This window comes from Trichechus manatus, unplaced genomic scaffold (assembly GCF_000243295.1).
Source record: "Trichechus manatus latirostris isolate Lorelei unplaced genomic scaffold, TriManLat1.0 scaffold00016, whole genome shotgun sequence".
Taxonomy (NCBI): Eukaryota; Metazoa; Chordata; class Mammalia; order Sirenia; family Trichechidae; genus Trichechus; species Trichechus manatus.
In genome coordinates, this window is record NW_004443952.1 from 25,738,031 (window position 1) to 25,749,304 (window position 11,274).

At 47.2% G+C, this 11,274-nt stretch overlaps 1 protein-coding gene across 1 annotated transcript; it reads right to left on the reverse strand.

Annotated features, from left to right (window-relative positions):
- Positions 1–2,134: 2,134 nt before the first annotated feature.
- HRCT1 (histidine rich carboxyl terminus 1) lies at positions 2,135–2,488 on the reverse strand. The gene has a single exon (XM_004372376.1). The coding sequence runs from the start codon at positions 2,486–2,488 to the stop codon at positions 2,135–2,137; it is 354 nt and encodes a 117-aa protein (XP_004372433.1).
- Between the last annotated feature and the right edge of the window lie 8,786 nt (positions 2,489–11,274).

The window sequence follows — 11,274 nt, forward strand, 5'->3', positions numbered from 1 at the left end:
CATCATATTTCCTTTTCCAGGGAGTGTGAGGCTCTGAGAATCTTTCCTGACCCCCTTCCCAAGCATCTGTTGTGTGGTCTGGTCCTGCGCTAGGGGGAAAGGAGCCCTCTACAAGTTCTCAGACCTATGCGGGCAGGAGCCCTTCCACCCTGCCATCAATCTCTGTGGAAAGAGATAGGGTGTGGTTGGTGCTCCAACAGAAATACCAAAAAAATAACAATAATAGGTTGGGAACTCATAGGAGGGAGCAATGGATTCTTCTTAGGTGAAGACCCAGACAAGGGAAGATGCAGGGTGTTTTCTGGGGCCAATGACTGCTGCAATGTGGATAAGACAAAAGGCACAATGGCGTAGTCCAATGAGGCAGGCAGGCACCAGATAGGGGCCTTGAATGGCAGACCAAGAAGCATAGACTTTATCCCAAGGGCGGTGAGGAGTTTGAGCATATCCTTCAGACTACAGTGTGAAGATGCTTCAGAAAAGAGCAGGGCCGGGGGGCGCAGGCCCAGAGGAGGCTTTGGCAGGAATCCAGGCTAGGGGATGAGGCCTGAGCTAGGGCTGAACACAGGAATGGAGAAGGGGAGGCGGATTTGAAGGACACTGCAGAGGTAAAATAAACAATATGTGGCAACCTATGGTCCATTTTCCCAACCCAGAAATCCAGTGTGGCCATAAATGTGAATTTGCCTCCCTCTCAACCTCACTCCTCCCCAGCACTCACAGAGAATCCCCTGGGAAACGGAAAGGAAACAGGACGTTCTTTTCCAGTGAGTCACCAGGCCCCTGACTTTCAGGACTGTTCTCCCTCCCCACAGCCTCGGCCCCTTCCCCTCCACCTCCCACCCCAGCTCACAGGCGCAGGCTGAAGGCCTCAGAACAAGACTTCCTTCCTTGCTGTGGGATCCCACCAGCCATTCGCGGAGAATTTGTTAGGATGTCTCTGGGCTTTGGCAAGAAGCAGTCTATTATCAATCCCATTTTAAGGAAGGAAACTGAGACCCAGAGGAGGCAAGTACTCTGCAAGGTCACCCAGCAAGTTACACAGGGAGCTATCCACAACACCACATCCTCCAGTTTAAAGAACTCCTCCCCCTCCCTACCATCCCCACCACCTCACACTGGCACCAGCAGCCAGCTGGCTAGAGACCTAAGGCCTGGAGAAGAAACCCTGACCCAGTTACCAAGGAAACGCTGAATTCAAGGCTGCCCATGGAGCAGGGCAGTTCCCAGAGCTCAGGCGGCATGTAGATGGGCTGGAAAGAGCAGGGGGGTAGAGCCATGGGCGGCCAGCCTGGGTGGCCTCCACCCTCCTCTCTCCGATCCCCTGGACAGCCCAGAAGGCCAGAACCCCGCTGGGGTGCAGAGAGCCAGCCCTGTGCAAGGCTGCGGGTGAACCCTGAGTCCGCTCAGAACTCAGGCCTTGTGCCTGCTCACCAGTCTTCTTGGGGCCCTGTCCTCAGAGCCCTGCAAAGCCCACCCGGTTCTCCACACTCGGCAGCCAGCCCCCAGGCCCTCCCTTCCCATCAGAGAGGGAGGCCCGGGGTAGAGCAGACACAGGCCTGGTGGCTCCTGAGCTCCTGCCCACTTGTATTGCAATCAAGAGCCTCCTCGCAAAAGCTTCTTTGTGGTTTTTATTTTCTTGTATTAAGGCTCCAATGAATTGGCTGTATACTGCCTTCTCCAAACCAAAAAGACATTCCCAGGGCCGCTCCCAGCTACCCCTACTGGCCAGAGGCCTGAAGCTGCCTGATGAGGAAGTCCAAAGATGAGCATTTTGCAGACAGCACTTTCAGTCCACGCATGTCACACACACAGGCGCGTTGAACGGGTTCTCCATGGCCCCCTTGTTACTTCTGGTGCCCACTAGGAGTTGTAGTCACAGTGGGTGTCCATCCCCAAAGGACCGCTCCTCCTCCCCCACCCCCGTAATCCCCCAGTGTCCAAAACACTACCCCAGGTTCCTGAGTCCTCTGCCTCCATAGTACACTGGGGCACAGTATAAGAAGGAAGCCTGAGCAGGACTCAGCTCACAGTAGCCGGCATTCACCACAGACAGATGTTCTTCTAAACTGAAAGGTCCATGTCTACTTGTTCTGGTGACAGCAGGGCAGGCGGCAATGGCTACCCACAGGCATCAGCGGCAGCCTCGATGAGGGTGGTGGTGGTGGTGGTGAGGGTGGTGGTGGTGGTGGTGGTGGTGGTGGTGGTGGAGGCCAGCATGGGGCATGTGAAACACATGGCCTGGATGATGGAGATGGTGAAGGCGTCCCATGTGGCCCCGGCCCCGGCCCCGGCCCCGGCCCCGGAAGAGCCAGGGCCCAGCCCACAGGACTCGGTTCCCCCTTGCAGCTGGACGGTTCCTCTCCACGTCGTGGTCCTGCTGACCATTGTACAGGCAGGTGGCCAGCAGCCGCAGCAATAGCAGAATGGCCACAGCAGTGCCTGCAATCAAGCCCACGAGTGTTGTGCTCCCCAGGAGGCCTAACATCTGGGTGCTGGACATTCTGTCTCCACTTGTTGGCTCCTTGCTGCTTCCTCCCCTTCAGCAGCCTCCCTGCTCAGTTCAGTTCAGTCACTGAGCGTTGTTGTCTCAGCTCCTGCAGGCTGGACAGCAGCCAGGGAATGTGGGCGCAGCCTGTTTGGGCTGGAGCTGCTGGCCAAGGACTAGGCCAGGCGGCCGTTAACTCTGGGGAGGCCGGCAGGGAGGCGGGCAGAGGCCAAGGCACTGTCAGGCTGGGCGTTTTTGAGAGAAGAGCCCTGAGTCTGAAGATAAAGGGTCTGGGCCCCGCCAGCCCTGCTGCCTAGCTGAGGATCAGCCTCTCTGGGAGACGGTTCCCTCCTCTTTTAGAGAAAGGATAGCACAGTGATTAAGAACATGCATCCTGGAACCACACAATCACCAGCGCTGTGACTGTGTACAGGTTACTTAATTCTGTGCCTCAATTTCTTCATCTGTAAAGTGGCTAATCATAGTACTCACCTCACAGGGTTTCAAAAGGATTAAGCAAGTTAATGTACATAAAGCACTGAAACCACTTTCTGGTCAATATTTGCCATTGTTAATTTCCAATGGAGTTTGGGCTAGATGACCGGGGGAACCTTGTCATCTGAGAGTCTGTGGTTCTGTATCCCGCAGCCCACAAAGTCCACCAGGACTAAAAGTCAGGTTCTGACAAGTGAATTGCCCTGTACTTCAGGAGCTCAGCAAGGCACCACAGGCAGATTTCCTTTATCCGGGGAGGCTGAACAACGGTCTCTAAGTCCTCCATCCTGCAGGAACTGGAAGGCGAGCTGGGCTGGGAGTCAGCCCTCAGTGTGGAGGGAGGCAGCTAGGAGGCCTGTGAGTTGAGGCTGCTTAGCTCAGAGGCCAGGCCTCAGTCCCAGCCTCCTGGTTCCCAGTTCAACAGTCTCAACTAGTCATGAACAGCAGCTCCTTGGTCCTTCTCCTGTCCTGGTACAGCAGCTGTGACATGCCATTCCTGCCTGGTGGAGAAATTCCAGAAAACCAGAGTCAGCAGGGCCTGACCAGTGGCTGACTCTCCTTCCTCCTCCTGGTCCTGAGTGTCCTCAGGTCACCATAGACAAGTGCCTGCCCAGTCCTGCTCACATTCTCAGGGATGGACACTCATTATTCCCCCTGGGCAGCTCTTTTCTGCTGGGGACTGGTTTAGCTGTTCCCGGAGTTCTTCCTCACATGTGGTGGAGCCTCCCCAAAACCCCAGCTCAGCCCCTGGGTCCCAGAAACCATGGATTCCCAGGTCCCTCCAGGCTGAGTCCCTAGCTCCTCCCTCCAGGCTCCTTCCTGGGTGTGTGGTCACATCTGTGCTACCTGCAGAAATGTTTACTGAGCGAAGATGATAGGCTCTCTGAGCTCCAGCACCAATCGCACTGCATCACCTTGGGCAAACCCCTTCCCCTGGCCAAGCCTGTTTCCTCCTCTATACAAGTCTCAGCACAAGAGGGGACCTCCAAGAACCTTTCCCTCTCTGACAGTGTAGGGCCCCCATGACCTCAATCTGAGACCAAGTTCTCTCAGTGAAGCTCAAACCCTTAGAGAAAAACTTCTCTGGATGAAAGACTAAACATTTCCTTCAACCAAATTGGGCTCAGGGGCCAGAAAGTCTAATGAATCTTGGGGCATTTCTATGCCCTCAGGGAAAGCCACTTGAACTTTTAATGATGCTGGAGTGAGACCTCCCTCTTGTAGACTTGGGCCCCCAGGAGCCCCGCTACCTTCCCTAGGGGGCTGTTAAGGAGGGAAGTCTGCTGTAATGAGGAGCCTAAAGGCCAACAGGGAACTTTGTCATTCTTGGGAACTTCTCTGAGCAGGCTCCCACTCCAAAGTGGACGCTGAAGTGTGGACAGGGCTCTGCAACCTGCAGATTCACACACCTTCAGTCAGCACAAAGAGCCTCTTGGAATCATTCAGATGGACTCCTCAATGAAAGATGGGGAAACTGAGGCCAGAGAAGGCAAAGGACATGCCTAAGGTCCCCAGTTTGGTGGGCTGTTCTCTACAGCAGGTAAGCAATCAACTGAGCACTATGTGTAGGGTGAGAGGAGTAACTAGAGCAAGAGGCTGAGAGCAACTGGGGGATCTTCCACTAAGATAAGAAGGAAGAGAATGTGTAGGTATGAAGAGCTCCCCCAGCCGCCCCCCACCCCATGCAAGGCATCTATATTTCTTGCGTGTAAATAGAAGTGTACTAGGATTCTATAGGGTGGCTATAAGTCAGAACTGACTCCTGGCAACGGGTTTTTTGTTTTGTTTTGTTTTGTTTCCCTGTTAGGATTCTTTCTTAGCATGATTAAAAAGAAAAAAATCTCAAACCAGTAGCTTATTATCATGGTAAAAAAAACATAGTGTCTCCCCATCTGGGCAGAGGCAAGAAGATTGGATCCCAAGGTGGATATCTTATCAGACACTTTGGGCACTCAGAGGGAAGGTGTAGAGACCACAGTCTCTGGGGCTTCAGAAGTGACTGAGACCCTCTTGGAAGCTTGCGCTGGACACAGGGCTTGCAGGACTGATGGTTTTAGAGGAATGTGTGGCCATGTCTCAAGGTCCCCTGCCTTTGAAAAGATGTCCTGTGAAGGCATTGTTGTATTTCTTCTCCCAGGATTGGGTCTTCTGCACACTCCACAAGCAACCTTCCCAGATGAGGTACAGGAATTACAGACCAGACTGTTGCTGGGTAAATCTTTTGAAGTTTGTACCATTTATCGTCATACCTATGCTTTCCAGGCTGCACTGACTCATGCACGTACTTGCACGCATGTGTACGCTTGTAAACTAACATTGATCTTTAGGAAGATTCATACACCAATAGCTGTGTGCAAACACATATATGCACAAGTACATACAAGCTCCACACAGGCTCACAAGCGTGTGCTTATGCTAGCTGTGGTGGTTCTTCGTTGGTTGTCCAGTAATAAACAAACAAAAAAAAACCAAACCTGTTGCCGTCGGGTCGATTCCGACTCATAGCGACCCTACAGGACAGAGAAGAACTGCCCTATGGGGTTTCCAAAGAGCAGCTGGTGGATTCAAACTGCCATCCTTTGGGTCAGCAGCCATAGCACTTAATCACTGCACCATCAGGGCTCCTGTCCGGCAATAGCAACCACATTATTTTCATTCATTAGTATCACCATCTAGTGGTGACCCTGTAAATAAGTCAGTTTCATATTCTGACCCACTCCCCAAAACACCTGTCAAAGGTTATACTATTCTGATTTTTATTTACAGCTCACAATCTGAACCCACGCATTTAACTCCTTTCCCTTCCAAATTCCCACTGAAATAACCAAAAAATTAGAAGTAGGAAAGTACTCTTCCACACTGGAAATCAGTAAAGAACAACATTACTGGCCCCAAAACCTTAAGGAATGTCTACAAGATATAGTGCAGATGGAACCAGGCTGATGGATGTATTGACTAAGGAAGGGCATTCCTGGGACGTCATAGATAATATGTCTCAGCAGAGCCTCGATAACACCCTATGTTAGATAGCCAGGGCTAGGAAAAAAGGTGAGGTGGGCACAGGCAGAAAACAAACACAGTGACTTTGGGAACTATACTAGTGTCTGCTCACAGAGCAGTTGGCCAAAGCTCAGCCCATCTTTTATTGTGGTGCTTTAACTGAAAGTTTACAATTCAAGTTAGTCTCTCATACAAAAATTTATACATACATTGTTATGCAACCCTATACTGTAACAGCACACCCCTCCTTTCCACCCCAGATTTCCCATGTCCATTCAACCAGCTCCTGACCCTCTCTACCTTCTCATCTCACCTCTGGACAGAAGCTGCCCTTTAGTCTCATGGATTTACTTGAGCTAAGAAGCACACTCTTCACGAATATCATTTTAGTCCCATAGTCCAGTCTAATCTTTGTCTGAAGAGTTGGCCTCAGGAATGGTTTTAGTTTTGCTCAGCCCATCTTTTAGTTGGCACTGAAGAGCAGGGAAATTGGCCAGCAGGTTCGTAACACGGGTGCTCACGGCAGTTAGAGAAGGGAGACACTCCTCCAGCTGACCTGGGGCTGCCTCTGCAAATACTGAAAAAAAGTCACCCAGCAAAGCAGGAGATCTCTCTCTTCTTCCCAGAAGCTCTCCCTGCCCTACTCATGGCCAACCGGACCTCCCAATCAAGAAAACTAAACCATGAACAGTCTTTCTTTCTCCATTGCCTGGGATCAGCATACTTGAAAATAATCCACATAATCTGTTATAGAACCCATTTCAAATCACAACGCCAAACAAACATAGATCTATGTCCCTCTGTGAAGACGAGCAAATAAAGAAAAATTACTAGACAGATAAAAAAATACAAGGCATTAGTAAGATTACCACAATCTAAGAAACAGAGAACTATTAAAATTCCCTAATTTATACTCTAAATAAGATTCAAAAGGTCAATCAGTATATGAATATGAGAAATACAACACAGGAAATTTTACTTGCAGAATAAAAAATACTAATAATTACTTAATTTTAAAATTCAATGACAGCAAGAAGCAATAGATTAGAAATTACAGAAAACTAAATCAGGAAAGACTGCTTTGAGAACCTTTCCTATAACTCGAAAGAAAAAGAATAAAGAGACAGAAAGAGAATAGATTCAGGAGATGGACTATTCTTGTACCTAGAGAACCCTGTCTAAAACAAATAAACATTCCAGAAGTACAGAACCGCACACATGGGGAAACAATCATTAAAGAAATAAAGAAAATGTACTGACCTGAAGTCGTTAGATCAAAGGTGAACTGGGTACTGTTGTTAGCTGCCGTCAAGTTGATTCCGACTCATGGAGGCCCCATGTGTACAGAGTAGAATTGCACTCAGTATAGTATAATGTTTGACAGGTGTTTTGGGGAGTGGGTCAGAATAATAAACTGATTTATTTACAGGGTCACCACTAGATGGTGCTACTAATGAATGAAAATAATGTGGTTGCTATTGCTGGACAGGAGCCCTGATGGCGCAGTGATTAAGAGCTATGGCTGCTAAGCCAAAGGTCGGCAGTTGGAATCCAAAACAGATTGCCAGGCCTTACTTCTGCACTAGGTACTAGGAAAACTGTTTAAAGAGGCATAGACCTGGTGGGTATTGTTGCTGTTAGGTACCGTCGAGTCAGTTCCAACTCACAGCGACCCTATGTACAACAGAACGAAACGCTGTCCATCCTCACAATCATTGCTATGGTTGAGCCCGTTGTTGCAGCCACTGTGTCGATTCATCTTTCTGAGGGTCTTCCTCTTTTTCCATGACCTTCTACTTTACCGAGCATGATGTCCTTCTCCAGGGATTGGTGCCTCCTGATAACATGTCCAAAGTATGTGAGATAAATTCTCACCATCCTTGCTTCTAAGGAGAATTCTGGCTGTACTTCTTCCAAGACAGATTTGTTCGTTCTCCTGGCAGTCAATGGTATATTCAATATTCTTCGCCAACACCATAATTCAGAGACATCAGTTCTTCTTTGGTCCTCCTTATTCATCGTTCAGCTTTTCCATGCATATGAGTTGATCGAAAATACCATGGCTTGGTCAGTGCACCTTAGTCTTCAAAGTGACATCTTTGCTTCTCAACACTTTAAAGAGGTCTTTTGTAGCAGATTTGCCCAATGCAATACATCATTTGATCTTTTGACAGCTGCTTCTGTGGGTGTTGATTGTGGATCCAAATAAAATGAATCCTTGACAACTTCAATCTTTTTTCCATTTATCATGATGTTGCTTATTGGTCCAGTTGTGAGAACTTTTGTTTTCTTTATGTTGAGGTGTAATCCATACTGAAGGCTGTAGTTTTGGATCTTCATCAGTAAGTGCTTCAAGTCCTCTTCACTTTAAGCAAGCAAGGTTGTGTCATCTGCATTTTACAGATTGTTAATCAGTCTTCTTCCAATCCTGACACCGCCTTCTTCTTCATATAGCCCAACTTCTGGAATTAATTTGCTCAGCATACAGTTTGAATAAATATGGTAAAAAGATACAACCCTGACACACATTTTTCCTGACTGTAAACCACTCAGTATCCCCTTGTTCTGTTTGAATGACTGCCTCTTGATCTATGTACAGGTTCTGCATGAGCATAACAAGTGCTCCGGAATTCCCATTCTTCAAAATGTTATCCATAATTTGTTATGATCCACACAGTTGAATGCTTTTGCATAGTCAGTGAAACACAGGTAAACGTCTTTCTGGTATTCTCTACTTTCAGCCAGGATCCATCTGACATCAGCAATAATATCCCTTGTTCCACATCCTCTTCTGAATCCAGCTTGAATTTCTGGCAGTTCCCTGTCAGTGTACTGCTGTAACTGCTTTTGAATGCTCTTCAGCAAAATTTTACTTGTGTGTACTATTAATATTGTTTGATAATTTCCACATACTGTTGGATCACCTTCCATTGGAATGAGCACAAATATGGATCTCTTCCAGTCTGTTGGCCAGGTAGCTGTCTTCCAGATTTCTTGACATAGACAAGTGAGCATTTCCAGCTCTATCTGTTCGTTGAAACATCTCAATTGATACTCCATGAATTCCTGGAGACTTGTTGTTCACCAATGCCTTCAGTGCAGCTTGGATTTCTTCCTTCAGTACTATCAGTTCTTGATCATATACTACCTCCTGAAATGTTTGAATGTTGACCAGTTCTTTTTGGTACAGTCACTCTGTGTATTCCTGCCATCTTCTTTTATGCTTCCTGTGTCGTTTAGTATTCTCCCTGTAGAATCTTCTAATATTGAAACTCGAGGCTTGAATTTTTTCTTCAGTTCTTTCAGCTTGAGAAATGCCAAGCATGTTCTTCCCTCCAGCTCTTTAAGTGTTTCATTATAATACTTTACTTTGTCTTCTCCAGTCGCCCTTTGAAATCATCTGTTCACCTCTTTTACTTTATCATTTCTTCCGTTCACTTTAGCTACTCTTTGTTCAAGAGCAAGTTTCAACGAACGGATAGAGCTGGAAATGCTCACTTGTCTATGTCAAGAAATCTGGAAGACAGCTACCTGGCCAACAGACTAGAAGAGATCCATATTTGTAGATTGTGTCCTGCCTCATTAACATAACTGCCACTAATCCCACGTCATTAATATCATAGAGGCAGGATTTACAACACATAGGAAAATCACATCAGATGACAAAATGTTGGACAATCACACAATACTGGGACTTTAGGCCTAGTCAAGTTGACACACATTTTAGGAGACACAATTCAATTTATAACAATGGTCAAGATCATATTTTGTTGGTCTGATCTCAGGGCTGGCTCTAAGGGAACTGAGGAGTGTGTCCCACATGACTTTTGACTCGGGTTTAAGGACTTGGAGTCCTCAAAACACAGCAAATCCCCAGAGGGCCTTGGTTGAGGAGCAGTTAAGGGTTGGGAGGACTCAGGGGTGAGTGAAGGAACATTGCCAGCTTGTGAAAGGATCAGAAATGCCTTCCCCTTTTGCAGGAAGAGAAGATGGGGGTCCGCACCACTGTAGTGAGTTGGGGATGGAAGAGGATGGAGGGAGCAGATGGAACAGATTTAAAATATATTTTTGAGATGGAATTAAGAGACTTTCTGAGTCATTTGATAAGAAGAATGAAGGAGAAGTCAAATGTAACTCCTATACTGGAGTTATTGAGCTCTCGATTGAGGACTGAGTAGTAGAACAAGCAGGAACAAATTTTTAAGTGAAGGGGAGTTCAGAGATAGGGCAGCAGGAGGAGGAAATTGTACCAAAGAAGGCTTTTATTAAAGATCAGAGTATTGAGCCTTATAAACTGAGAGAAGCCACTAGAGGAGAGGAAGAGGTTATCTGAGGAAGAGAGGATGAAGGTCAAGAACAGGGATGGAGTGAGATGTGAAAAAATTGATGCCCTGTGTCATGGTTTGAATTATGTCCCCCCAAAAAAGTGTGTTTCAATTTGGCTGGGCCATGATTCCCAGAATTTTGTGGTTGACCTCCATTTTGTGATTGTAATTTTATGTTAAAGAGGATTAGGGTGAGATTGTAACACCACCCTTACCCAGATCACATCCCTGATCCAATGTAAAGGGAGTTTCCCTAGGGTGTGGCCTGCACCACCTTTTACCTTACAAGAGATAAAAGGAAAGGGAAGCAAGCAGAGAATTGCAGACCTCATACCACCAAGAAAGCAGCGCCAGGAGCAGAGCATGTCCTTTGGACCCAGGGTCCCCGCGTGAGAAGCTCCTAGTCTGGGGGAACATTGATGAGAAGGCCAACAGAGACAGAAAGGCTTCCCCTAGAGCTGACACCCTGAATTTGGACTTTTAGCCTACTTTACTGTAAGAAATAAACTTCTCTTTATTAAAACCATCCACTTGTGGTATTCCTGTTAGAGTAGCAGTAGATGATTAAGACACCCTGTCACAGTGCCTCAAGTTGGCCTCCTGAGGCCTCATTTCTCTCTTCCTGCCCACTGTTTTAAAAATTTACGTATGTGCTGTTTACTAGAAAGGCCTAAAACAGAAAGGTTGAAAGCAAAAGGATAGAAAAAGGTGTATCATGTAAATGCTAACCAAAACAGGGTTGGTATAATTTTATTAATAATAGGCAAAGTAAATTTTAAGGCAAAAAGTATTAGTCCAAAGGACTAATGGACCACAGCTACCACAATCCCCACCAGACTGAGCCCAGAACAATTAGATGGTGCTTGGTTACCACCTCCAACTTCTCTGGCAGGGATCACAGTAGGGTCGTGGACAGAGCAGGAGAAAAATGTAGAACAAAATTCAAATTCACACACACACACACAC